This window comes from Eutrema salsugineum, unplaced genomic scaffold (genome assembly GCF_000478725.1).
Source record: "Eutrema salsugineum unplaced genomic scaffold, Eutsalg1_0 scaffold_15, whole genome shotgun sequence".
In the NCBI taxonomy this organism is placed as follows: Eukaryota; Viridiplantae; Streptophyta; class Magnoliopsida; order Brassicales; family Brassicaceae; genus Eutrema; species Eutrema salsugineum.
In genome coordinates, this window is record NW_006256867.1 from 566,505 (window position 1) to 593,882 (window position 27,378).

The 27,378-nt window shown below is 38.3% G+C and overlaps 7 protein-coding genes, 1 non-coding gene and 2 pseudogenes across 8 annotated transcripts; 7 read left to right on the top strand and 3 right to left on the bottom strand.

Moving 5' to 3' along the window:
• Positions 1–589: 589 nt before the first annotated feature.
• LOC18022302 (F-box/kelch-repeat protein At2g44700) lies at positions 590–1,705 on the bottom strand. The gene has a single exon (XM_024158461.1). It carries the CDS (start codon positions 1,703–1,705, stop codon positions 590–592), a length of 1,116 nt encoding a protein of 371 aa, XP_024014229.1.
• A 276-nt stretch (positions 1,706–1,981) lies between these two features.
• LOC18022303 (pentatricopeptide repeat-containing protein At2g22070) lies at positions 1,982–4,676 on the top strand. Its single transcript, XM_006404592.2, has one exon. It carries the CDS (start codon positions 2,138–2,140, stop codon positions 4,493–4,495), a length of 2,358 nt encoding a protein of 785 aa, XP_006404655.1. The 5' UTR covers positions 1,982–2,137; the 3' UTR covers positions 4,496–4,676.
• Positions 4,677–6,937: 2,261 nt separating this feature from the next.
• LOC18022304 (F-box/kelch-repeat protein At2g22030) lies at positions 6,938–11,253 on the top strand. Its single transcript, XM_024158462.1, has 3 exons — positions 6,938–7,070; positions 8,108–9,189; positions 10,921–11,253. The coding sequence occupies exons 1-3, from the start codon at positions 6,938–6,940 to the stop codon at positions 11,251–11,253; spliced, it is 1,548 nt and encodes a 515-aa protein (XP_024014230.1).
• Positions 11,254–12,410: 1,157 nt separating this feature from the next.
• On the top strand, positions 12,411–13,668 carry LOC18022306 (annotated as a pseudogene).
• Positions 13,546–15,194, top strand: LOC112088155 (annotated as a pseudogene).
• Positions 15,195–15,600: 406 nt separating this feature from the next.
• On the top strand, positions 15,601–17,252 carry LOC18022307 (phosphopantothenoylcysteine decarboxylase subunit VHS3). The gene is made up of 3 exons (XM_006404596.2): positions 15,601–15,782; positions 16,009–16,152; positions 16,683–17,252. Exons 2-3 carry the CDS (start codon positions 16,030–16,032, stop codon positions 17,112–17,114), a joined length of 555 nt encoding a protein of 184 aa, XP_006404659.2. The 5' UTR covers positions 15,601–15,782; positions 16,009–16,029; the 3' UTR covers positions 17,115–17,252.
• Positions 17,253–17,552: 300 nt separating this feature from the next.
• On the bottom strand, positions 17,553–19,883 carry LOC18022308 (UBP1-associated proteins 1A). The gene is made up of 2 exons (XM_006404597.2): positions 18,797–19,883; positions 17,553–17,861 (listed from the first exon to the last, which is right to left on the bottom strand). Coding segments are annotated over exons 1-2 (1,020 nt in total). The 5' UTR covers positions 19,816–19,883; the 3' UTR covers positions 17,553–17,860.
• A 1,437-nt stretch (positions 19,884–21,320) lies between these two features.
• LOC18022309 (UBP1-associated proteins 1B) lies at positions 21,321–22,654 on the bottom strand. The gene has a single exon (XM_006404598.2). It carries the CDS (start codon positions 22,646–22,648, stop codon positions 21,494–21,496), a length of 1,155 nt encoding a protein of 384 aa, XP_006404661.1. The 5' UTR covers positions 22,649–22,654; the 3' UTR covers positions 21,321–21,493.
• A 118-nt stretch (positions 22,655–22,772) lies between these two features.
• Positions 22,773–22,846, top strand: TRNAV-CAC. The gene has a single exon. It is a non-coding gene; the product is annotated as a tRNA-Val (tRNA).
• An 87-nt stretch (positions 22,847–22,933) lies between these two features.
• LOC18022310 lies at positions 22,934–26,224 on the top strand. Its single transcript, XM_006404599.2, has 7 exons — positions 22,934–23,200; positions 23,477–23,562; positions 23,946–24,092; positions 24,198–24,306; positions 24,788–24,911; positions 25,509–25,782; positions 25,869–26,224. Exons 1-7 carry the CDS (start codon positions 23,095–23,097, stop codon positions 25,974–25,976), a joined length of 954 nt encoding a protein of 317 aa, XP_006404662.1. The 5' UTR covers positions 22,934–23,094; the 3' UTR covers positions 25,977–26,224.
• Positions 26,225–27,378: the final 1,154 nt, after the last annotated feature.

Consider the following 27,378-nt stretch of genomic DNA (forward strand, 5'->3'; position numbering starts at 1 on the left):
CCTACCACTTTCCTTTCAAATTTTGATCGCGTGATAGGTTATTGGTAGGAAATATCTTTTGAAATTTTAACAAAATATTTGGTAGGAAATTTCCTACCAATTTCCCATCACTTTTACTTTTCGTCAAAATTGCATAGAAAATTGGTCATAAAAATTTCCTACCAAATATTTTGTCAAAATTCTTGTAGGAATACAAGATGTTTTCTTGTAGTGTTAGATTAAATCTTTATGAACAGAACAACGGTAGATTGAATTGAATCACAAACAAAATATCCAATCGAGACAGAGGAATTAAAGAGAAAATACAGCAACCCTTATGGAAAGACACAGAAGAAAAAAAACAGACCATAATCCAATTCAAGTCTTTGCAAAAATCACTGAGTGAGGGAATCTACCAATATATATATATATATATATATATATATATATATATATATATATATATATATATATATATAGTGAATAAATCGAGGGTTCAAGAATCAAAGGCAGAACTTTCCCTTGTAAACAAATTGTATTGATGACTCAAAAAGTATTAAACATCACCAAAAGCAAACATCATTGATTAGCCTCAATAAATTTATGCTCTTTAATCTGAGAGAGATAGACAATGCTCATGAAATTTATAGCCACGAGGGACACTCCCCATAAGTTTAGACGCTTCTGCAGTCCCATGAATCCCTACTTCACTCCTATTCAAAGCAATCATTCTACACCAAATCTCCTTGGTTTCACTCCTAATATCTCTAGATTCTTCCCATAAAAACGCCATCTTTCCATAGTATTCCGCCATTGCAACAGATCGAACCTTCTTGAGATCATTCAAACCATAAACCACTCTCCATAGCATCAGCTTAGTGTCGTACCACATCAACCCAAATCTAGCGTAATAAACGTAGAGCACATTGTCTTTCACACACACTCCTGTATCCCACCATTTATCCTTAGGCAACTCAAAACTCTCACAAGAACCATCTCTAGTATCGTAGCAAACAGCGATGCCTTTAAGAACATCCAACACACAAACCTTCCTGTCTATTGAAACAGAGGCAGCCCAAAACCACGATCCTTGTTCCTCAGGGACCGGTGCTTGTTCCCAAGTTCGCATCTTTAAGTCAAAAGATTCCACTTGAATCACACCGTCTATGTATCCTCCGATCGCATATATCTTATTGCCGATGAATCCGACGGTATTGGAAGATCGATGCAGTTTCAAACTAGGTCCTTGTCGTAACTTTCCAGATCGGGAATCAAAGATGTACAACCTCGATGAGGGAATGAATGATCCGCAGATAAAGAAGATCTCTGGACCAGCTGCGATTATGGAAGGGTTGGGCTCGTAATCATAAGGAAACACGAGATCGACGGAGACGACGAGCTGATTCTCTGTTGGATGATTCTCAACCCTGCGGAGAGTAAACCAGTTACGGGTCTGTGCTCGATTTGTTTCGTCGATAAAGCAGATAAAGATAGAATCTTTGCCGAGTAGAGACCGAATCCTGTGAATCTCCGGCGAATTTACAAGATAACGAAAGTTCTTGGAGACGCAAGAGAGTGTTGGGTAATAGCGTTTCGGTACGTGGGCTAAGATTTTCCAGACGATTTCTATCGGCAGCGAGGAAAACCATGACGGCGAACGTAGCGGCGGTGGAATGATTTTTCGCGGTGGCTCGTTGGCGTCAGAGGCCGCGACTGAATCCGCCATTAGAATCGAATTAGGAGAATGAAATTAGGCTTTTTTTTAGTAAGTGAAGTTCCCTTTTATATGGATTTAGGCTTTAAATAGGTGAGTTCGTTAAAATTTCCCTCTTTGTCAATTATAAAAATAAAAAATTATAAAAGCAGTATATTGTCCCACATCGACAACAAATGTGAAAGAAGAATCTGAGATCTCATTATAAATACGGTATTTTGCTCGTTCTATCAATTCTTATGTGGGCCTCTATAACAAGCCCAGTTAGGAGCTGTCAATATAATTTATAAGAGCCAATAAGTAAAATTTACGGGTCAACCGGTTCTATCAATACGTCGGGCGATTAGTCGGGTCCGATTCGGCTTTAATGGCAGTTTGCTTTAAAGAACACATCATTTGAAATTGGAAGCTATAAAGAACACATCTTTTAGCCTACAGCTCCCAATGGATGCTCCTATTCCACATTCGTCACATACTCTGTTGGAACTCTGCACCAATCTCTTGCAAAAATCTCTTAACTCCAATGGTCGTTTTACAGCGCAATTGGTTCATTGTCGTGTTATCAAATCGGGTCTTATGTTAAGCGTTTACCTGATGAATAATCTAATGAACGTCTACTCAAAGACTGGTTACGCTTTTCATGCACGTAAGTTGTTCGACGAAATGCCTCTAAGAACGACTTTCTCATGGAACACGGTTCTCTCGGCCTATGCAAAACGAGGAGACATGAATTCCACATGTGAGTTCTTTGATCAGCTGCCTCAAAAGGATTCAGTTTCTTGGACCACGATGATTGTTGGGTTTAAGAACATTGGTCAGTATCAAAAGGCTATAAGAACTATGCGGGAAATGATGAGCGAAGGGATTGAGCCGACACAGTTCACGCTTACAAATGTGCTTGCCTCGGTTGCTGCAACTCGCTGTTTGGATACAGGTAAAAAGGTTCATTCTTTCATCGTTAAGCTTGGCCTTCGCAGTAACGTTTCCGTGTCAAACTCCCTTCTTAGTATGTACGCAAAATGTGGTGATCCGATGATGGCAAAAGTTGTTTTTGATACAATGGTGGTTAGAGACATCTCAAGCTCGAATGCTATGATTGCGTTACACATGCAGGTTGGTCGGATCGATCTTGCTATGGCACAATTCGAGCAAATGGCTGAGCGAGATATCATCACTTGGAATTCTATGGTTTCAGGCTATAATCAGTGCGGGTATGATCTCAGAGCTCTAGATATGTTTTCTAAGATGCTGATGGAGTCTCTGTTATCACCAGATAGATTCACTTGGGCGAGTGTGTTATCTGCTTGCGCTAATCTCGAGAAGCTTAGTGTTGGGAAACAGATTCATTCGCATATCATTACAACAGGATTTGATATCTCTGGAATTGTGTTAAACACCCTGATATCGATGTATTCCAGGTGTGGAGGGGTCGAGACTGCCCGGAGACTCATTCAACAGAGAGGAACCACTAATCTCAAGATTGAAGGTTTCACAGCTTTACTTGATGGGTATATTAAGCTTGGAGATATGAACCAAGCTAAAAATTTATTTGGTTCATTGAAAGATCGTGATGTAGTTGTATGGACCGCCATGATTGTTGGATACGAGCAACACGGTTTATATGGGGAAGCTATGGACCTTTTCAGATCAATGGTTGCAGAAGGGCAGAGACCAAACAGTTACACACTTGCAGCAATGTTAAGTGTAGCTTCAAACTTAGCATCATTAGGTCATGGCAAGCAAATCCATGGGAGTGCTGTAAAGTCAGGGGAAATTTATTCAGTTTCTGTCAGCAATGCATTGATAACAATGTATGCAAAGGCGGGTAATATTACATCGGCAAAGCGGGCATTTGATTTAATACGCTGCGAAAGGGATACAATATCTTGGACGTCCATGATTATGGCGTTGGGACAGCACGGTCACGCAGAAGAAGCACTTGAGCTGTTTGAGAGTATGCTGATGGAAAAACTAAGACCTGATCACATAACATATGTTGGTGTTTTCTCTGCTTGTACTCATGCGGGTTTGGTCAATCAAGGCCGTCAATACTTCGACAGGATGAAGAACGTGGATAAGATTGAACCTACTCTTAGCCACTACGCTTGTATGGTGGACCTGTTTGGACGTGCTGGTTTATTGCAAGAAGCACATGAGTTCACCGAAAATATGCCGATTGAGCCAGATGTAGTGACATGGGGTTCACTGCTCTCTGCTTGCAGGGTTCACAAGAACGTCGAGCTTGGAAAAATTGCAGCAGAGAAATTGCTTCTTATCGAGCCAGAGAACAGCGGAGCGTACTCAGCCTTGGCTAACCTATACTCAGCTTGTGGGAAATGGGGAGAAGCAGCTAAGGTCAGAAAATCCATGAAAGATGGGAGAGTGAAGAAGGAACAAGGTATTAGCTGGATTGAAGTGAAGCACAAAGTCCATGTCTTTGGAGTCGAGGATGGGACTCATTTACAGAAAGACGAAATCTACGTAACCATGAAGAAGATTTGGGACGAGATTAAGAAAATGGGTTATGTTCCAGACACTGCGTCTGTACTACACGACCTCGAAGAAGAGGTTAAGGAGCAGATTCTAAGGCACCACAGCGAGAAACTAGCAATCGCTTTTGGGTTAATTAGCACTCCGGATAAAACCACATTGAGGATCATGAAGAATCTCAGAGTGTGCAATGATTGCCATACAGCCATAAAGTTCATCTCCAAGCTTGTTGGAAGGGAGATAATAGTGAGGGACACTACAAGGTTTCACCATTTTAAAGATGGATTTTGTTCTTGCCGGGATTATTGGTGAGAAAATCAAGTCGTAATTGAAATGGAAGAACTAATAATTCTCAATTGGCCTAATTCTCATAGATTCATATATGGCTTCTTTTGGGGAAAACCATCATTATTGAGCATTGGAATATGAGGACATGGCATTTGAACTTTTAGTACGAGAGATCATGGTGTTTAAAGGAGACGGATATTATGAACAATGGAAATATTTTTGGAAATTCATAAAGAGAGAGGGTTTAGGGAGGGAGGGACACAATAAAGATTGTGTTTACAGGAGGAACAGAGTTGAAGCGGATGGTTCTTGTCATATGAAGCTGGAAAGATTTAAAAGCTAACTGTGTGAAAGGTGAATCTGTTGGAGTTGTACGAGAAAATAATGCAAGTTGTGTTCTTAAGTATGCTCGAAGGTGAATCTAGATGCCAAATGAAATTGTTTATGGTTTTACTATTTCAGCTTTTGTAAATTCCAAAGACGAACTAGAATGAATCAATGTTTGGTAACAAATTGTAACAAAACACCTTATAGTGGAAACGTGTACCCTCTGGTCTGAAGTTAGCGGTTCACTACTTGCACATTGCCTAACACTGGACTGGACAGATACACTCTCAACCATTGCCGCTTTCTCAATGGATCCTCTGCAATTCATCGTTAAACTTTCTAATCGACAGTTTAGTTTGCTTGGAGAGAGAGAGGAATGATTGGATCCACGGCAAGCCTCAACGTCAAATAAATCAGCTCGCACGTCACATAAACAAAACGATCCTCCGTTACTTGGATCAGCCACGCCTCCAACCGTTGTGACAGCTCTGCTTTGCATTCACTCACCATTAGCTGAGTTCTGAGAGCAATCCAAAAAGCTCTGTTTTTCTGAAATTGTCCTCTGTACTTTAACTTTATCAGGCGCTCTGTTTCTTTTGCTCTTTCTTCTTTTCCTTTTATTTTTTCTTATTCTTTTGTAAAATAGCACTTTTGTTTGAAGCAGTAAATTAACTTTCCAACCAAAAAAATAAAACAAGTAGACTATAATTTCTAGCCAATTTAAACAAGGTCATTACGTCTAAGAAGAATGAGAGCAAGTTTGATTTAACGAAACAAAGAAACTGATACAGTAACTTACATTAGCTTAACATCTAGTAACCTTTGATATTTACACAGTATGTGATAACTAACAGTAGGTAAGTTAAACTATTGAACCTGTTGATACTGATTATCACACAAAGAGTTTTTATTAATGTTATAGCTGAATTCAAGATGAGCTGTCTACGTACTCTTGAGAAGGGATCAATGGATCAATCCATTTGTAGTTCTGTTATCAAAATCGTGAATCTTTCCTTGAATGAACAAAGAGCTCTATAAATATAGAGGTTGAAACCGGTCGATTTTCCTTTTCTTTCTTGACTTGATAATACAAATTTCCTTATTTTTCAGAGTAGATAAGAATAATTTTCTTTTTTCTCAGAGAATTATATTTTAGAAATATTTTCTTTTTTCAAATAAGATTAGGAAATATTCCGCAAAGTCCGGATATATAACCGACATTGTAAATCAGTTAATGGATCGAATGTCCTTCAAATATGAACCATCGTAAATCGAGATCAATTGGGCCGATCTCGGTTCGTACCGGACTAAACCAAAGGTGTGGAGTACACCACCAGCAGAACCCATATTTTTCATACACTAAATTGATTTCTAAAATCAAACAAAGCCTTCTAAAAAAGAAAAAAAAAGAAGAAAAAACCATATTAATTTGTCAACTTTCTCGTTACAGATATTTCCTAATTTGGAGTAATTTGACAGATTTCTTGAAAAAATAATGGATGATTTTTGGCAAAATTATTGACAAAGTAATTGTAGAGTTATGGAAGATCGGTTACTTCTGGCAGACGCATACTCGAGTAAGAATACAACGATAAAAATGTTTAGTTATATATTTTTTTCTGAATTATATTATTAATTTAAAAACAGGATCCCTTTGTACAATTTTACTAAAATTTTGCCTGTTCACGAATATACACAGAAGCGTAAACAAAATATCAAATGACTTTTGACCATCCCTAAAAGATCCATTATAAATTTGTTGCATCATGTAATTCCAAAACTCAGCCTCTCCACCATTAGTTTGTTCTTCACCTTCTCAAGAACCGTCCATAATACATGGGGTTCTCAATCATTGGTTCACTTAAGGATGGGATGTGTCTTGCAAGTATTACCCAAGATGCATGAGTGCAATAACCGGATCTTGGGAGCAACCATGAGAGCAGAAGAGTACCGCTCAGGCTGAGAAGGGAATGGGATCGTGACCAAACTTCTCAGTGAGAGTGAACCAATGCAATGATAGGTTATTAGGTTGTGTAAGGAACATAATCATCAATTCGTCATATTCTCTAAAGCAGACGTAAAAGGATTCTTTGCCGAGGCGTGGAACAGTCTCGTGAAACGCAGTGGAACGCGCGAGAGATGGGAAGTTCTTGGAGACGTAAGAGAGAATTGGGAGACAGTGAACTCGGACTAAGACGTTCAAAACGAGGTCGTGTGGTAACGAGGGAAACAAGGACGGTCGCTCTCGGTGTTGGAACCGGCGTTGGAAATGGTAGGCCGTAGGCATCGTCTTGAAATTTTAGGGTTATTCTATTTTAATTGGCTTTGGCTTGGCAGAGAAATTTTAGAGAATTAATTACCATTATTGTGCTACAATATAGTAGATGTACTCTCAAGTCTAATTTTTTTTTTTTTTTTGGGTCAATTGAGATTCATTAGAACGAAAAACCAAGAAAACAGACTAAGTCACGTAAAAAATATGGGGAAGCTCCAAAAAACGAGCAAATCAAATATATAAGCTAAACGCTTGCTTCCTCTTCATTAAGAAAGTGGAAAAAGCATCAAGAAGCTTCTCGGAAATTTTATACAGTTACATTTTACAAGCCTAACAACCCTTAAGCTGCAAGGTATGTATCTTATTGCCGATGAACCCGACGGTATTGGAAGATCGATGCAGTTTCATACTAGTCCTTGTCGTAACTTTCCAGATCGGGAATCAAAGATGTACAACCTTGATAAGGGAATGAATGATCATTCAGACGATTTCTGTCGGGGCGAGGAAAACCATGACGGCGGTGGAATGATTTTTCCCGGTGGCTCGTTGGCGACTGAATCCGCCATCAGAATCAGATTTAGGCTTTAAATAGGCGAGTTCGTTAAATTTCCCTTTTTGTCGATGTTGATGTTTGTCCTTAATTCGAGTGGTTAATGATGATTTAAAAAAAAAAACTCTTAAAATATTAATGGGCTTATTTAGAGTCCATAATGGATTGAGATTTTGCTGTAATCATACTTAGATTTATGTAACCAACGGTTATAAATAACACTTGTGTTAATTAGGGTTCTTACATTTTTTTTTTTTTATCTTTTCTCCTCCTAAAAAACAAAAATCTGATATGTCTACCCCAGCCGCCACCAACGCCGACAACCCACCGCAAGAAAGTAATCATCGAGCGTCGTGGTTGTTGTCGTTACTAAAAAGAATTTTTAATGTTTTACATAGTTTTTATCTCCTCCAATGTCAACTCATACGACGTGTTGTAAACTTACACTATGGAAACCCTAATCCATACTTGTCTTCCACCACAGCCTTATCCGCCGACCAATCTTCTTTGATGTTGTCGTCATTACCAAAGGATGTCCTTTTGAACTGCTTAGCCCGTGTCCCTAAACGCTACGACCCAATCCTCGCTCGTGTTTCCATAAGCTTCCGGTCCCTTGTGCTTTCACCTGAGCTTGCAAAGATGCGGTCTTTGATGGGCACAAAAGATTACCCTCTCTTGAATGTATGGTTTAAGACTGAAACCATTCCCGAGGAGTTTCATTGGTTCACTTTTAACCTAAACGTGATGAAAACAGGTGATGAGAGCTCAATCCCGTTTCTTTCTCAACGGACGCTGTATTTTTCCTCCGTCTCTATAGGTTCCAAGATCTATTTCATTGGTGGATCCATGTATCATTCTTCCCCGGAGCTATTGGAGTTCGACTCCTTGTCCAGCGAGTTGTGCATGTGTCCTAGTATGAGGGTGGCCCGCATGTTACCTGGCGTGGCAGTTTTGGATGGGAAAATATACGTAATGGGAGGGTGTCCCAAAGACCAGATTCAGGTTGAAGTTTTTGAACCAAAGACTCAAACTTGGGAAGTTGGGCCATTAAGCTCTCAAGGAGGAATCCAATACAGAGAAAGATTTATGGAACATGGAGCAATTGTGGCTGAAGCTGTGGCTGCGGATGGGAAGGTTTATGGTATGACTTACAGAGAAGGGTGTCACATAATCTACAATGCAAAAGATGGTACATGTGAGACTTTTGAGATGGCAAATGAAGATACATGGAGGAGAGGTGGGGTGTGTGTGATAGCCAATGTGATCTATGCTTATTACTCGAATTTTGGGTTAATGTGGTATGACTCTAAGGAGAAGGTATGGAGAGTGGTTCAAGGTTTGAAGCTTGATGAGTCAATTGACATACCGGTTGGAATGGTGGATTGCAATGGACAACTTGCGTTTCTGTGGGAAGATTGTAGCAATATTAGTGATACAACTAAAAAGAAGATTTGGTGTACGATGGTCGTGTTGGAGAGGAGTGTATTAGCGATTCATGGAAAGGTCGAGTGGTCTGATACAGTTGGATGTGTCCCTCGTGACTACAGCATTTGTCGTTGTCTAGGTGTTTATGATTAAATCCTAATTAGATTTATGATGTAATAATAATACAGTGTGATGATGTTATGATATGTTTTTAAACTTTGTGAATCATAATATATATATATATATATATATGTCCCATTCGCTGAACAGTTAGCATCACCAATGCACCATGAATTGCATCTTTGTTTGCTTTTCATTTGCATATATAGCACGATGAATATGTTTTCTTAGATGTAGTATTTCCTCTCTCACGAGTTCGATCAGAAAAAAAGGAATTATAATCAAAGGAGAATAATGTTTACTTGTTAAATTCAGAATTTTCTAAATTATGATCCTATATGAAACAATTTCAAAACTTTATTATAGGGAAATTATATTTTACCAAATGGTGGATCAGAACTCTGAAGCAATTACCAAGTTTGTTGTCCGTAACTAAACCATGAATCAAAAGGTTGAAAATATATGAATGATAAGCAACTTGATCAGCGATTATTTTGTTACATTATCTTCGCTAAAGTTCTATTTTGAATCCTTTGAAATCCATGGCAAAAGTTGACCAAAAAAAAAAAATCCATGGCAAACCTGAAGATGTCTTGTTGATATAGGGTGGGCGGCCACACTTTTAAAGCTTAACAGACCTGGTATAACATCTTTAGCATCACACATAAAGATAACCTTTCGGTATCTCGGATTTCAAATGCAGAAGAAGGAGATGAGGTGTACATATATACTTTTTGAAGATTACGTTTATCTTTTTCTTTCTAGTCTACAGTTTCCAATGGATGCTCCGGTTTCATCTTCTTTGTATATTCTGTTGGAACTTTGCACCAATCCCTTGCGAAAATCTCTCAAGTCTAATTGGTCTGTAATGGACACGTACGCTCATACTGTATATATGTTCAAGTTTCTCGTAGCCATACTTATGGGCATACTCCAATGTGTATTTCTATGTTTCTTTGAATTTCTTATGTTCTTGCTCTCTCTCTCATTATGCATGCACCTGAAGAACGAACCGCTGGTTTTTTATAAGCCAAAGCTTGGAGCCAAACTAATTAATCCATGTAGTATTGGTGTTATTATATTGAAGATCGTCTTTGCCAAATTAAACATCAAAATGATATTGTAGGGAAACAAAAACAAATTTACTTGCACCAAATTAAACATCAAAAATGATTTCCTTTCTAACCTAAAGAAGCTCTGTTTAATACATTTTCTGGCGTTTAAGTTTTTTAAAATTTGTATAGACGGAAGATAATTTCTCGTCACGTATAAATTATAAAAGTTGACAGTTTAAAAATATACGAAGTAATCTTAGTATATATTTTATTATGAACTAGGTCAAAGTTAAGGGAATTAATTATTCATTAAATTTCCCTAAAACATGCTGCTGCTATATAAGACAGTGGTACTAGGTTAATTACGGTCATTCGCTTTGGTTTCTTCTTCTCCACGATACAATGTCTACACCTAGCGCCTCCAACGCCGACGAGCAACAAGATAATAAACATCATGAGCCGTCATCGATTTCTTCATTGCCTGAGGAAATCGTTTTAAGCTGCTTAGCCCGTGTCCCAAGAAACCATTACCTAAACATCTCTTGCGTCTCTAAAACCCTAAGGTCTCTTGTCCGCTCGCCTGAGCTCCACCGATTGCGATCCCTCCTCCACAAGAGTTTCCTTTATTTATATTTCTGCGAAGAGTACGATACAACCTACCAATGGCTAGCTCTCCGTCCGATTAATGAGAAAACAGCTAATGAGTATCGATTGGTTCCTATCGATTGGATTATTGTGGTTTGACACAAAGCTCAACGTTTGGAGAAGACTGGTTAGTCGTGATGGGAAGCAACTGTCTCTCTTACGTGTGCAGGCTATGGGGGAATACGAGGGAAAGCTAGCGGTTTTTAAACCCCTCGATAATCTTGACCAAATTAATGAAACAAAGAGTGTTAATGTTAGTATGTTCTTGGTCACGTTGGATATGGTTGGAGAAAAGATTTGTGGGACGATCGAATGGTCTGGTGTTGTAGCGACAATACCGTATTCATCATATTGGTGTCTGCATTGTTTAGCTGTTTCCGATTGATCTCACAGCTCATATGATTAATATGTTTCAAAGAAACATAAGGAAGATATAGTTTGTTTAAGGAAGCATATGTTTGAAAATTTCCGAGCTGTATTTATGTTTCTTTGAATTTCATATGTTCTTGCTTGCTCTTTATTAAAACTATATCTTCCTTTTTTTGAACATTTGTAAACTACATTCCTTAGTTTTTAGCCTCTTTTATTTTTATGACGACAAAACCTTAAAACACACGGAAAAAAAACCGTTCACTTTTACCTGAAAGTCAACATTTCAACGCTCTCCTTTTTCCTTTATCCCGCAAATTTGTCATCTTTAGAGATTTTTCACTGAAATTGCAAACTTGCTTTAAAGAACACACCTTTTGAATTTGTACGTTTATCTCTGTTAGCCTACAGTTCCCAATGGATGCTCTTGTTCCACATTGTCACATACTCTGTTGGAACTCTGCACCAATCTCCTGCAAAAATCTATCAACTCCAATGGTCGTTTCACAGCGTAATTGGTCCATTGTTGCGGGTCTTGTGTTCAGCGTTTACCTGATGAATAATCTAATGAACGTCTGCTCAAAGACTGGTTACGCTCTTCACGCACGCAAATACAAAATTGTTGTAATACTCTCTTTTGACAGGTTTGTTTTGCTCTCTCTCTCTCTCTCTTTTAGAAGTTGTTTTTCTTAACTCTCTTTTTCATTTATTTCTCTTCATCCATCTTTCTTACAACCTTACATTCTTCTTCTCTCATACATATAGAGTTGTCGCCAACTACTACTTTCTTTTCCTTACTGTTCTAACACCTTAACTCTAAGACTTAGACTCTCTTACACAAGCCACACTGCATTTCATTAAACTCTAACTACTAACTTTACCAACTCTTTTAGACTTAATCATCACTTGGTTACTCACACACATTTCCACTTGTTGTTCGCTTGGGCTGGACAGATTCGCAGGCCCATTTACTCTTTTACACAAAAGGGTTATTAAGCCCATACTCCTTCCTTTGACTCTTCTTTCCTTTGGTTGACTTTCTTCTTCTTCTTTCTTTCCAAAGACACGATCTTCTTCTTCTTCAGTTCTTCTTCTGATTCTTGATTACCAATTTATGCTTCTTGTCTTCTTCTCCTTTTGTAGGGTTGCTCAAAGGATCAACTCTCAACAAAAATGCCTCTAAGAACGGTTTTCTCATGGAACACGGTTCTCTCGGCCAATGCGAAACGAGGAGACATGGATTCCACATGTGAGTTCTTTGATCAGCTGCCTCAAAGGGATTTGGTTTCTTGGACCACGATAAATGTTGGGTCTAAGAACATTGGTCAGTATCAAAAGGCTATAAGAACTATGGGAAATAGTGAGGGAAGGGATTGAGCCGACACAGTTCATGCTGACAACTGTTCTTGCCTCGGTTGCTGCAACTCGCTGTTTGGATACAGGTAAAAAGATTTATTCTTTCATCATTAAGCTTGGCCTTCGCGGCAACGTAGGTTTCAAACTCACTTCTTAGTATGTACGCAAAATGTAGTGATCTGATGATGGAAAATTTTGTTTTTGATTAATGGTGGTTAGAGACATCTCAAGCTCGAATGCTATGATTGCGTTACACATGCAGGTTGGTCGGATCGATCTTGCTATGGTTTAATTTGAGCAAATGGCGGAGCGAGATATCATCACTTGCAATTCTATGATTTCTGGTTATAATCAGTACGGGTATGATCTCAGAGCTCTAAATATGTTTTCCAAGATGCTGATGGATTCTCTGTTGTCGCCAGATAGATTCACTTGGGCGAGTGTGTTATCTGCTTGCGCCAATCTCGAAAAGCTTAGTGTCGGGAAGCAGATTCATTTGCATATCATTACGAGAGGATTTGATATCTCTGGAATTGTGTTAAACACCTTAATATTGATGTATTCTAGGTGTGGAGGGGTCGAGACTGCCCGAAGACTCATTGAACAAAGAGGAACCACTGATCTTAAGACCGAAGGTTTACAGCTTTACTTGATGGGTATATCAAGCTTGGAGATATGAACCAAGCTAAAACTATATTTGATTTGTTGAAAGATCGGGATGTAGTCGTATGGACCGCCATTATTGTTGGATACGAGCAACACGGTTTGTATGGCGAAGCTATGAACCTTTTCAGATCAATGGTTGCAGAAGGGCAGATACCAAACATGTACACACTTGCAGCAATGTTAAGTGTAGCTTCAAGCTTAGCATCATTGGAATCCATGGGTATGCTGTAAAGTCAGGGGAAGTTTATTCGGTTTCTGCAGCAATGCGCTGATAACAATGTATGCAAAGGCGGGTAATATTATTTTAATACGCTGCAAAAGTGTTGTGAATCACTCAGGTTTGTTTTCTCTCTTTGAGTTTTTGTTTTCTTCATTTCTCATTCTCATAAATCTTCTTTTTCATACATGATTTTCTCTTACTTCTTGCATTCTTCTTTTCTAATGGATATATAGCATTGTCGCCAACTACTACTCTCTTCTTCTTACTATTATAACACCTTAACTCTAGGACTTAGACTCTCTTACACAAGCCACACTACACTTGATTAGACTCTAACTACTTACTTTACCAACTATCTTAGACTTCATCATCACTTGGTTTCTTACACACATTTCCACTTGTTGTTCGCATGGGCTGGACAGATTCGCAGGCCCATTTACTCTATTACACAAAAAGGTCATTAAGCCCATACTCATTCCTTTGACTCTTCTTTTCTTTGGTTGACTTTCTTCTTCTTCTTTCTTTCCAAAGACACGATCTTCTTCTTCTTCAGTTCTTCTTCTGATTCTTCTATCACCAATTGATGCTTCTTGTCTTCCTTTTATCTTGCATGCATCCTCAAAGGATCAACTCTCAACAGAAAGGGATACAATATCTTGGACATCCATGATGATTATCGCGTTGGGACAGCACGGTAACGCAGAAGAAACACTTTAGCTCTTTGAAAGAATGGTAATGAAAAGACTAAGACCAGATCACATAACATATGTTGGTGTCTTCTCTGCTTGTACTCATGCAGGTTTGGTCAATCAAGGCCGATAGGATGAAGAACATGGATAATATTGAACCTACTCTTAGCCACTACGCCTGTATGGTGAACATGTTTGGGCATGCTGGTTTATTGCAGGAAGCACATGAGTTCATCGAAAAGATGCTGATTATGCCTGATGTAGTGACATGGGGTTCACTGCTCTCTGCTTATAGGGTTCACAAGAATGTAGAGTTTGGAAAAGTTGCAGCAGAGAGATTGCTTCTTATCGAGCCAGGGAACAGCGTAGCGTACTCAGCCTTGGCTACTCAGCTTGTGGAAAATGGGGAGAATCAGCTAAGATCAGAAAATCCATGAAAGATGGGAGAGTGAAGAAGGTACAAGGGTTTAGCTGGATTGAAGTGAAGCACAAAGTCCATATCTTTGGAGTCGAAGACGGGACTCATCTACATAACCATGAAGAAGATTTGGGACGAGATCAAGAAAATGAGTTATGTTTTTGACGCTGCGTCTGTACTACACGACCTCGAAGAAGAGGTTAAGGAGCAAATTCTAAGGCACCACAGCGAAAAACTAGCTATCGCTTACGGTTAATTAGCACTCTGGATCAAACCACACTGAGAATCATGGAGAATCTCAGAGTGTGCAATGATTGCCATACAGCAATAAAGTTCATCTTCAAGCTTGTTAGAAAGGGAGATAATAGTGAGAGACACTACAAGGTTTCATCATTTCAAAGATAGGTTCGATTCTTGCCGGAATTACTAGTACGAAAATCAAGACCAAGAGGTAATCGAAATGGAAGATCCAACAATTCTCAAATGGTCTGACTCAAGCCATTATACAATAGATTCAAATATGGCTGCTTCTTTTCATGGAAACCAACAAATAAATTCCTCTTTATTGCTTTATTTGTTATATTGCTGTGTAAGTTGTATCATCATTATTGAGTATTAGAATATGACGACATGGTATTTGACTCTTTAGTACTAGAGATCATTGTGCTTTTATGAACGATGGATATAAATCTTGGGAAAGCAGAGAGAGAGAGAGTTAATGGAATTGGAACAATTAAAAAGAAAAAAAGTATATGAAGAAGAAGAAGAAGAGAATATGTTCCCTTTGTTACCAAAGGTTTTCTTTTCTTAACCATTTTCTACATAATACATAGATAGATACATACATACATACATATATAAAGAAATGGGAAGATCTTGGTCGGCATAATATGTATGACTTAGCAGAGAGAGCCCACACTTGTTTGGCTTACGTGGCAGGTCCGGGCAGGTCAATTTGAGATGATCACATATAAGAGTCACTGCCCGTTCTGCCCGGAGGATTCGTAGTAACAACTACGGGCAGCTTCACACACTCTCTCTGTCTCTCTCATCTCTCTTCTCTCTATATCTCAGTTTCTAAACAACTCTTCTTTGATCACAAATCTCAGAACGGTTCCATTCATGAACAGAGCTCATAGCTTGTAGTTTCTTTCTTCTTCTTTTTTTTTCCCAACAATTTCAGAGCTCTTTCTCTTGTACGTTCTTCTTCTTTTCTTTTGAGCAAAAACGTTCTTCTTTGTATTCTCTCTGTTTCTTGTTTTAATTAAATTAATGTTTCTTTTTCTGCCTACATAATCATATGTTGTAAAAATTTCAGACCTTGTTTTTCCTCTGTTTTCTACTTGTTTTCTAGTTTATAGATTTTTCCATATCTGTTATTGTTATTGCAGATCTAACGGTTTCCACAACTATTAACTACAGAGTTAACAGAGAAGTGAAACAATGGAGTGGGAAAAAGAAGGTTTGAGGTTGTCCCTGGCGCTTGGAAACGCCTCACTGCTAAAGTGTGCCGCTTCAGCTTTAACGGCTACTGTGCTTTCCTCTTTGCTAGAGCTCTTCGCTCAGGCAAGTCTCTCTACTTCTCTCTGTTTTCCGAACTTTAAATCTTGCTTTTTGTCTCCTATTAACACGTTTTTAAGCATTCACGGTCGCAATGAACAACCTTTTTCCGATAAATCATACATTAGAAAATGATTTACTGAAAACGATGAATACATGTATTTATGGTCTTTGTACAAAGGAAATTTGTACAAAACTATCTTGACCGACTTGAAGCGTTACTTCTTTAAAATGGGTGGTTGGACAAAATAAATAAATTTTAAGTTTTGGTGAAAAATATCGTGTGTGTGTACAATAATATTAGTTGAGGAGGGTTGCTTTAATGAGAGAATATGAAGATAAAATATTATAAATGGTGGGGTCTAAGAAATATCAAAAAGGTATATTCCATATATTATGCTTCTCTCTTTAGTGCTAGATAGAAGAAGAAGCCCATGACCCAGTTCAGCATTTTCTGGCCCAGTTCAGAATTGTAGGATCGTTAAACATAATATTTCGTGGGTAGTTAGTTGATCGAATGAAATATGAAATTGCAGGTGGCTATCTTGGAGGGTGATGTTAAAGAGAATGGAAACGAGGTGGTTGATGCAGAGGAAGGCAATGGAAACAATGAAAACGGTGATGATGATGATGATGATGACGATGATGGAGGGGAAGATGAAGAAGGTGGTGCGGATGATGCAGAAGGAAAGGAGACCAAGAAAGGACCGGTAAGTGGTCCTGATGGGAATGATGGACTTGGAGATGATGATGAACCTGAGGGGGATGACAACAACAATGATGATGATGATGATGATGATGATGATGATGATGATGACCATGAGAATGGTGATGATGAGGATGATGGAGACGAAGAGGAAGATGGTGGTGAAGAAGATGAAGACGAGGAGGCAGAGGCAGAGGAGGAAGAAGAGGAAGAAGAAGATGAGGAGGAGGCACTACAGCCGCCAAAGAAGAGGAAGAAGTGAAAACAACCGCTTTGATCTTCTAACATTTTAGATTCAAAAAATCAAAACTTGATGTGGGTTTATATCTGAGGAGAATCTTAAGCCATCATCAGCTTTACTGTGTCTTTGTTGTTCCATAAACCAAAACGACTTTGTTTACTGTGTACCATTCTGAGATCCCAAGGTAACAGCAATTGCAACTTCTTGTTTCAGTCGATCATAGATAAATGATGAGGTCATCAAATGTGATCAAATATACATAACAACTTAAAGGGTCAAATCTAGACATCATAAAGAAAATTAAATCTATGGAGTCATCTCACTTTGATTGAACAACGGAGACAAAGCAAAAAAGCTTGGTCATCTGAGAATCCATATGATATGACCCAAAATAAACTCCATGAACTCCTCAGGAAGACAAAGGCATACACATCAGTTTCAAACAAGACAATAAACCTCTTAAATAAAAACTTTTTCATAGATTGCACAGAGGTCGTCAACCAATAATCACAATGATCTTACTAGACTAAGACTGGGAATTATATGAGCAATAGACACGTCTCTGTCTGAAGTGTTTCGGACAAAAGTGAAACTAATGGGGAGAAAACCGAAAAAGAAAACATCCGAAAAAAACCTAAAAACACTGACTTGATATGAATATCAGAAATACAAAGTGAAACAGAAGAGAACGGAGATGGGGAAGAAATGTTAAAAAAGAAATCCCAGAAACTGCATGTGTTTATCTTTCTGATGCTCAGCTCACACCATCTGCAAAGTTGGAGTTCAAGAAAACAAACCAAACATAACTTTATCAAAAGCTTAAGACAAATAAAAACATATCAAAACAAGACCAATATCCAATCCTCCTGGTCATATAACCCCGAAAAAGTGAAAACAAAAGAAATCAAATGGACATATAGCAAAACGATAATAAGACTTAAATTCGACAGACTAAAACCATAAATGAAACAGCAAAAACAGCTGAATGAAAACTGTAACTGTCCATTTTAAGAAGTAAGCACCAAAACCAGATGAGAGGGAGATGGTGAACGATCAGATTATAAAACTCAGTGCAGTACTAAAACCAAATAAGCAAAGAAATGAATCAAAATGTTCATCCAAAAACTAAGCTCAATAACATTCGCCCCACCATTACCAACATTACAAACAAACAAGAGAAAATAACTATGATAAAACAAATGACACTAAGAAAACTGTAAAACCAAGAGACTGCAAGGAAATAAATGTAAACAAAACCAAGGAAAACAAAACAAAACAAAACAAAAAGAGACTAAGTGAAGGAAACTAAAGAAAACAAAAGCTTGGTTTGACACTTCATGTCTTCATCCGTCATCTAATCTTGTAAAGACTCCAAGCAAGATTCATGAATGATTAAGGCCGTAGATGACATGCTAACCTCCCTCATGAACCTAATTTAGATAATTAAAGCCTGTAGCTTTCAACCTAGAATATCTTTATTTCGGCATTACAGCCAACACATTAAGTAGTAAACATACTGAGAGTCATCACGCCAGCTCATATTCCGATTACTACCACAAAGCCTTAACCTATTTTATCTACATTAAGCCAAAGATCCACGCAATACTATGAATCATGCAACACGTGCTTATCCAAAGACATATAAACCACAATATGGGCACAAGCATTGCTATAAAACACAAGAGATTACAGCGAGAGCGTACCAGGAATAGTTTGAGTAGCCATGAAACGAGCCGCCAGCATCCGAATCTTTACCATTCCCTCTTTTCCCGGTATCCGAATCAGGGTAAGCATTAGGCAGATTCTGACCTCTAAAGTAAGATCCCAGAGCTGATAGACCAGCACCAACGCCTGGCTCACCAATACCACCCATTTGGCTCGATTGCAACAAATCATGGCTCAGCCCACCATGAGTCAGAGCACTCGCCAACATCGGATACATGTAACTTCCTCCGGCGGCTGCTGCCAAAGCTGGATTCCCCAACATTCCGTTTCCATAAACCGGATGGTATTGGTTCCCTAGCATAAACGGCGATGCAGCCATTCCACCACCGTTAAATACATGTTGCCCTTGTTGCTGCGTCTGACCCTGATTAGCCATCGAACCTAAACTGATCTTCACCGGACCCGTCTGGTCATGCCCCTTTCCCGACCCCGCAGGCCCCATCGAAGCAAGCTGGCATGTCGCTGTTCGATTAAGAATCCTCTTCTTCGGCTCCTTAAGCGCCTCTCTTGCTCCTTTCCTCGTCTTGAACATAACAAATCCAAAACCTTTAGCCTTGCCCGTGACCTTATCTATAACGACGGTGCACTCTTCGATCTCGCCATAGCCTTGGAAGACTCCGAAAAGAGTCTCGCGCGTGGTCTCCCATGGAAGACCATAAACGAAGATTTTCCTGTGGGTGACGTCACGGTCGGCGGCTTCTACGACGGCTGAATAGATCGAGGAACCGATCTGCGCGGCGGAACAAACGAGGTCGACGAGCTGCTCCTTGGAGTAGGGTTGCAGAAGCTCCCGGAGCTCTTCCGGGTCGAATTCTTTCTCCGGTTCAGAACCGCTAGAATCCGAGTCTGAGCTGGAACTCGAATACGGCGTCGAGGATTCAGGTTGTTGCTGTTGATGATGAGCAGATTTATTGATAATCTTCTGCTTCTTATCGATTTTCTTGGAATTGGATTTCACTAGTTTGCGCTTCTTAGATTTGTCTAGGGTTTTCGCCATTGCAGAAGAGGATAAACGAGTCAAGTTTCCGGATTTTGATTTTTGATTTTTGATTTTAGGTTTCTTTATCGGGGTCATCCCATTTATCCTCTATATAGTATATATATATATATGACGTCGTTAGAAACCTCTGTCGCGCGTTTGAGTTCAATTTCGCGTTTCAATATTGAATCCTTACCATCTAATCGCGATTTGTGACCGCTAAATTATGTCTTCACTTATTTTCAGAACCTCACAATCTATCGAAACGCATTTGTAAAAGAAAAAAACTCAATTTCCAGGGCGTGGCGGCAACCACACAAAACCATGTCAAGATCAGTGACGAGCTTAAAAAGACATGTCTGTATAAAAAACAAATCTTTTTGGACCCGAAAGTTTAAGGAAGGTTTTTTGTTCTGTTCTTAGATCCTCACAGCACCAACAGAAAGAAAAACAAAGCCGTCTCACAAAGAAAGATAACAAATGATCAAAACCAAACCAAAGCTGATTCAGCTGAAGCATACCATAGACCAGTATGAATGGATTCATATGGATAGCTGCAGAGAAACATTGGAGAGGAAGAAAAAAAATCAAAAACCGAATAACTGATAACAAGAATGATCCTATAAGAAAACAATGATTGGCAACGGTAATTAATGTCCAGTTTTAAAGAAAAAACGCAAAGTCTAGGTATCGATGCTCGGCCAGAGCTATACTCTCTACTGTTCATGGAGAATGAACAGAGAGCGTGTAAACCAAAGGGCAATCCAAAACATATATAAACAGGTGAAAACAAACTGGGTAGAAGAGCCAAGGAACCAAAAACATTATGAATCTTAAGCAAGGAAACTTGGCAACTGGGATCAAAACACAGATACATTAGAAAAAGTGTCAGACAAAGGAAAAAATGAATGTGATCAAGAAAGTGAGAAGTGTATAAAACCTTTGCTAGCTAGGAAAAAAAAAAAAAAAATCAGTGTTTGATAGATAGAAAACTACACCTCATTCCAAGGAAAGCAAGAAGCTATCGAAAGGGTCTTAAAAAAGAAACATTTGGCAGTAAAGGAAGAAACGATTTTAAAACAAGAACGTTATACCATTACGCCTGATCCTACAACTGCAGCTGAAGATACATACTTTTAGCAGTTATGACATATAGTGGACAAAACTATAAATGTCTTGACCTTCTTTCGCAGCTATAGAGACCAGACGTTTGATGGTATAACGGGAAAAAACAGAAGAGAAAACTCCCATACGCAAAGCCACAGAAGAAAACTTGATAGTAGAAAGGATACAGAAGAACCATAATGTGGAAAACCTCTCTCTCTCTCTCTCTAAATTTAGTAAAACAGCACAAGACAAAGAAAACTAACTTCACAGTAGTCTTATTTTGCAAGAAGAACAAAGAGTTAAACTTCCAGAGAGAAAGAGAAATAGGAAGTTAAGCACACAACTCCCTTAGAAGGAGTCATTTGGGGCAAAACACCTTGTTAAAAGACAGAACATACTGAAACTAAAATAATAGGCTTGAAACAGTAATGTAGAAGATAAAAGAACGCAAAGAACTCCGGCAATTCCCAAGATATCAATTTCCAGCTACCAGATTAGTCATTACCCTAACCTAGAATTGAAAGTCTAATCAAAGAAGACAGCATAAATATCAGAGAACAGAGTCATACTCATACCAATTGGTCTATCCTTATCTCAGATACCAAGCACGTTCACCATCAAAACCAGGACCAACACCATTAACTTCACCACTATATTGACCCGCCATGCCCATATGGTTCGGTGGCCCCTGGTTCATCATACCCGGGCCAAACATACGATAGTTCGGTAAACCAGCAACCATCTGATTACCCATTAGTGCACTTTGATTACCCATTAAACCACCATACATCGGGTTATAACCAGGAGGCTGTCCGTGTCCGTAAAAGGGCATGTTTTGTCCAGCATACATTGGCATGTTCTGCGGCTGGTGTCCCTTATCGAAACCATGTGCATGTCCATGAGCCAAATCGAGCCCAGGCAAGGCTACTTCACTCTGATTAGCCGTATGAGTTAGATCAATCTTCACAGATTCAACCGGTTCCCGCGGCTTTCCAGCCCCAGACGGCTTAGCCTGAGATAGATTACAGCTCACGGTGCGATTGTACATCCTCTTCTCTGGATTTCTCAGAGCTTCTCTTGCTCCTTTACGCGTCTTGAAGAGCACAAACCCGTACCCTTTGGCTCTTCCCGTGTCCTTATCCATAACCACCGAGCACTCCTCTATCTCCCCGTAGACCTCAAAAGCCGTCTTGAGATTCTCGTGCGTCGTGTCCCATCCAAGTCCACGCACGAATATGTTGCGCTGAGCGGTGTCTCGATCCGCCGATTCAAGCACGGTGGAGATCAAACGGGAACCTTTCTCGGCGGTTTTGTAAATGAGGTTCACAAGCTCTTCCTTGGAGTAAGATTCAAGCAGATTCTTTATGTCTTCCTTGTCGAACTCGAAATCCGAATCGGAAACGTTGGTGGTGGTGGTGGTGGTGGTAGCAATCGGGACCGTGAAGGGATGCGAATTACCGGAAAGGACGGGTTTTTGGGTCTCTGGCTCATCTTCGTATTTGTCTGGCTTCTCGCGTTTCTTCTTGCTTTCCTTTGACTTGTTATGTGGATTCTCATCGACTTCGGATTTCTTCGATTTCTTCTTTGATTTCTCAGATTTCTCGGGCTTTTCGGATTCGGATTTACGCTTCTTAGAGATTTTCTTCTCCCTCACCTCCAGTGCTTCCGCCTCGCGTCGCTTCTTCTCCTTTTTCTCCTTTTTCTCTTTCTTCTCCTTCTTCCGATCTTCTCTATCTTTCGCCATTGTTGACGGCAGTCTCGACAAAAACCCAGAAACGAGAGAGACAGAAACTCCGACTAAATAGGTTACCAAGATAACACTAGAATTTTAAGTATATATAAAACAAAATATCAATTCTAACAAAAACGTCTGGGTGGTGTAGTCGGTTATCACGCTAGTCTCACACACTAGAGGTCCCCGGTTCGAACCCGGGCTCAGACACTTTTTATTTTATTTAATTTACGTGATTTTCAATGATCTATAAGGGTAAAAAGGTCATTGTGTATTTTTTCTCGGCCGGCGAAGAACCGGTGCCGAGTCGTTTCACAATGACTTGTTTAACGGCAACAAACACCTAACCAAAACAAAACTCGAAAAAGAGATTTAACTAAATCGGATCGAAGCTCGACGAACTATCTCTTTTCTCTCTCTCTGGGTATTCGTGGGTTTTACCCAGATTTAGGAATTCGATGGCGGACGAACTGGAATTGTCGCCGATGTTGGAACCTTCCGAGATCGATCTCGAAGCGGGTCATGGTGAACAGATTCAGTGCCGAATCTGCCTTGAGACTGATGGTAATTTCTTGAAAAAGGACCCTATATTCGCATCTCTTTTGCGTTGCTTTTTGCTAGTGACCATTGGTTGGTCAAGATCGAGTTCAGTGATCGGAATGATGAAAATTCTTACAGTTGGTAGATCATAAATGGTTCTGATGTGATTTAGATTAGTCTTACCGATAAACTCTCGTCAAAGACTACTGATTTATAACTGTGACATAGAGAAAGAGTGTGTTTTTGTTCGAAGGTCTAGCTCATTTATTGATCCATGGTCCTGAATTGTTTGTATGTCAGGTAGGGATTTCATTGCCCCATGCAAATGCAAAGGAACATCAAAGTATGTACATCGTGATTGCTTGGATCATTGGAGAGCTATAAAGGTACATAAATTTTATGCATTTTAATCCCAACTTTGGTCCATGCTTGGAAAGCCATTAGTGTTACTGGAAAGCTGCTCCTTTTCACTCTCCGAAGAGATATTTGCTTCTTCTTCTTTTCTTCATCCATTGCATTCCAAGTATTAGTGGTAGATGGTCAAGCTAACTCAAAAAGGATTTTCCTGTAGATGTAAATTTTCTGTTTCTGTTGAATAAAACCATTTAAAGGCTTAAGAAGTATGGTTTTGGAAAAAAAAAAAACTCAGACTTGACATATCTTGTATGAATGATGATTAGAGAGAGTGGTGTTGTTTAGTCAGTATCAGGGTAAACTAATGAATAGCAGATGACAGATGTTAACGCATAGTAACCTCATTTGATTTCAGGAAGGTTTTGCGTTTGCACACTGCACAACTTGCAAGGCTCCATATTATCTTAGAGTTCATGGTGCTGGAGATAGGAAATGGAGGACACTGAAGTTTCGCTTCTTTGTTACACGAGACATTTTATCCATATTTCTTGCTGTTCAGCTTGTAAGCATTCGATTTTCATCTGTGCTTCCTCTTCTTAAAGTAATTTTTCTTTCATTTGGTAATATATGTAACTCAGGTTATCTAAATGACTTCATCTTCTGACAGGTAATTGCTGCATTAGCCTACATGGTTTATTTCATAGATAGCTACCAGCAATCATGGCTTCGTCATATTTGGGGTTTTGACAGTGAGATCACGTTTTATTACATGTGTGGTATGATACCAAACAATGATATCTAAATGCTCCTCTATATGATATAGTATTTCAGTAAAGTGTCTGCTAGATGCCAGTGGTCGGTGCATCCGTCTTCAGCTATTAACACGCCTAGAAATGCTAAGCCTGCTGTTGTATTTAAGTCCTAAATAACGCTTCCCATCAATCAGAATATGAGATTCCAATATAATGAGTTCTGTACTGGATGAGTTCATCGTTCATATTCCTCTCTTATGGAGTCTCTACGTAGTCGGAAGTGAAGCAAGGTTTTGTCGTACTTAATACTTAGATCTAGTTTAAGGGGTTGCCAAGGTTAGACATGTACTGTTAGATCTCTGGACTTCGTAGAGTTTTGAACTAAATGACAATTGTCAAAGTAATTTTGTTTGGTCCTCCTGGAATCTTTTATATAGAAATTTGTGCCAAAGTCATTGTTGAATTTACGCATATTAAAGTACATGAGGATGTTTACTTTGCTCAGGAGCTTTACTATTCTTCGCTCTTCTGGGTCTATCTGGATGCTTCATAACTTGCTACGATCGAAGAGTTCGCAATGACTTAGCTCAGCCTTGTCGTGAACTTTGTCTCTGTTGCTGTCAACCTGGGTACAACCTTTAATCATATACTGTCTTTATTTTTTCAGTTATATCTTGTTTAAAAGCAAAATTATCGGCGTTTTCATGTTTAGAAGTTAGAAGTCTCCTCCTTTAGTCACGTGACTGAAGTAGTGTAAGAAATTACCTACCTGTAGTTGTGGTACTTTGCCTTCTTGATTATGGACAAGCCATATCAGAAGATATATTTTGTAGGCAAACTAGAGGAACCTAGTTACACAGACGTTAGATGAATTATAAAAATAGGAAATAGACTACTCAGTTTCTCCTCTTCTTTTGTTTGCTAAGATGCAAGTTTCGAGATCTTACGTAGAAACTAGATATCCATATAGAGGGTTTACTATCTTGCAGCTACTTACACTTTCATTCCACTCTTTTGTAATTCTTACATCCAAACTAGAAAACCACAAGTAGAATCATCCCGCCTTCTCTTTCTTTGTCAGATAAGACCTCTTAATACAGTGTTTCACGCAATGAGAAGATATATAAATTTGTCTCTAATTCAGTTGGCAGAGACATATATTATAGATAATCTTTTGGCTCGAGTTGACTTTATCCGTTTGGTGAAACATTTATATGAATATGCAGGATATGCACAGACTGCCATCTACCGGGAACTATATGTATGTGGGCAGATTGCACGGCATGTACTGAAGGCTGTGCAAGTGCAGTTAGTGAATGTGGTGGTTGCCTTGGAGGTGCAGGGGAAGCCGGATTGCCATTGCTCTTCATAATGGCATTAGTAGTTCTCGGTTTATTTACGGTTATAGGTATTTTCTACAGCGTATTGGTTGCAACCATGGTTGGACAACGCATTTGGCAGCGCCATTACCACATTCTCGCTAAAAGAATGCTAACAAAGGTGAGATTTTTATTACCTTTCTTTTGCGGTTTCTGTTAGTGTGTTTTGTATCATTCGCTGTTATTATCTTTCTCTCTTTTTATTAGGAGTACGTGGTTGAAGATGTAGATGGGGAAATGATGGGATCTGAGTGGTCGCCACCGGCTTTACCGTCTGAGCATGTCCAGCAGCTCAAGACGCTTGGCCTTCTATGATTGGAACTATGGAAGATTTTTCAGCTGCTCACAGGGAAATTCATCTGACCAAGTGGTAAGAGAGAGAGAGAGAACTCAAGAGTTTAAAGATTATGAATGTTAAAAATCTTAGAGATGCTTCGTATTTGTAAAGAAAGACTCGAACTTTTGAGTCAGAGACCTCTCCCATTGACGAATTGAGAGCTTTTGTGTTGTCTGTTCTTAACGTTTTTTATATTGGTAAATATCCACAAGTGTTGGTTCAAAAAGGTCGCGTCTTCTAGCAGTTATACCGCCATCGGCCCAACTTGTTTGCTCAGTGCTGCACATTTATGATTCGAACTCCAGAAAAAAATGAATTAAGTAACGATAAGTTTACGCTTTTTCTTCAGCCTAACGATCAATAAATCACAACGTACTAGCCTAAGTAATGGTGTTTCTTGTTTTACTTGTATTACGCTACGCGTGGATATTTTGTTAATAAAAATTATATATAATTAATTATATTTATTATGATATAAATTTTATATATTAGTATTTTGATAATATATTAAAAATATTATGATGTTAATATAATAATTTTAATGTAAATTATGATATTTTAACGATTTTGTTTTGAATCTATATATGTCATATTTCAAAAATGTGTTATTTTATCAAACACTTATAAGTTAATATACTCAAACTAACTAAAATTTTTACAAATTAATCAAATGCTACTTTTTAAACATAGTTTTGACATGATGATAAAATATTATACATTCACTTTTTTAAATTAAGAAGAAAAAATGGTTTTTTATCATTTTTACTTTTATTTTAATTATATATGTGTTATTTAAAAAAAAATTTACTTTTTTTTTGCTCTTGTTTAACCAATACAAAAATTTTATTTTGATTTATTAATTTAAAAATAAACTAATAAATAAAATATTTACTTTGAGATTAATAACAACTTTAGTTTTGAAACCAAAATAATAGTTGAATATGATATGAATAAAATCACACAAAATATGTGAATTAATTATATTTTTGTCAATTGGTTGTGTTAAATTTTAAATAATTTTTTAATAATTATACATCATCTCTTCTAATAAAAATGAAATTTTTTTTATCATGTTCATTTTTATTCTTGTTATATATGTTTTTTCAATCTTATTTATATATTTTAATGATTTTTGTATGATTATATTCAGTTTCATTATATTCATTCTCACTTTTTCTAATTATAATTACGTAGGAAAACTGGTACAATTTAATACATAAAAATATGGAAAAATTAATAACAACGTGAAAAACTAAAAACTAAGAATTTCTATTAATCTATTGCAATTCCAAATCGAATATACATAATGTATTTTTCAATTATTTTTGCATAATATATTACATGAGGTTATGTGAAAATATGTTTTGCATATGTAACAAA

Coding starts and splice junctions, on each gene's coding strand:
- LOC18022302 (XM_024158461.1), bottom strand. CDS start 1,705: ATGGCGGATTCAGTCGCGGCCTCTGACGCCAACGAGCCACCGCGAAAA.
- LOC18022303 (XM_006404592.2), top strand. CDS start 2,138: ATGGATGCTCCTATTCCACATTCGTCACATACTCTGTTGGAACTCTGC.
- LOC18022304 (XM_024158462.1), top strand. CDS start 6,938: ATGGGAAGTTCTTGGAGACGTAAGAGAGAATTGGGAGACAGTGAACTC. Junction 7,071..8,107: donor TGGAACCGGCGTTGGAAATG/GTAGGCCGTAGG, acceptor CTTCCACCACAG/CCTTATCCGCCGACCAATCT. Junction 9,190..10,920: donor GCATTTGTCGTTGTCTAGGT/GTTTATGATTAA, acceptor ATGAGAAAACAG/CTAATGAGTATCGATTGGTT.
- LOC18022307 (XM_006404596.2), top strand. CDS start 16,030: ATGGAGTGGGAAAAAGAAGGTTTGAGGTTGTCCCTGGCGCTTGGAAAC. Junction 16,153..16,682: donor TGCTAGAGCTCTTCGCTCAG/GCAAGTCTCTCT, acceptor ATGAAATTGCAG/GTGGCTATCTTGGAGGGTGA.
- LOC18022308 (XM_006404597.2), bottom strand. CDS start 19,815: ATGGCGAAAACCCTAGACAAATCTAAGAAGCGCAAACTAGTGAAATCC.
- LOC18022309 (XM_006404598.2), bottom strand. CDS start 22,648: ATGGCGAAAGATAGAGAAGATCGGAAGAAGGAGAAGAAAGAGAAAAAG.
- LOC18022310 (XM_006404599.2), top strand. CDS start 23,095: ATGGCGGACGAACTGGAATTGTCGCCGATGTTGGAACCTTCCGAGATC. Junction 24,093..24,197: donor TATTTCTTGCTGTTCAGCTT/GTAAGCATTCGA, acceptor ATCTTCTGACAG/GTAATTGCTGCATTAGCCTA. Junction 24,307..24,787: donor CACGTTTTATTACATGTGTG/GTATGATACCAA, acceptor TACTTTGCTCAG/GAGCTTTACTATTCTTCGCT.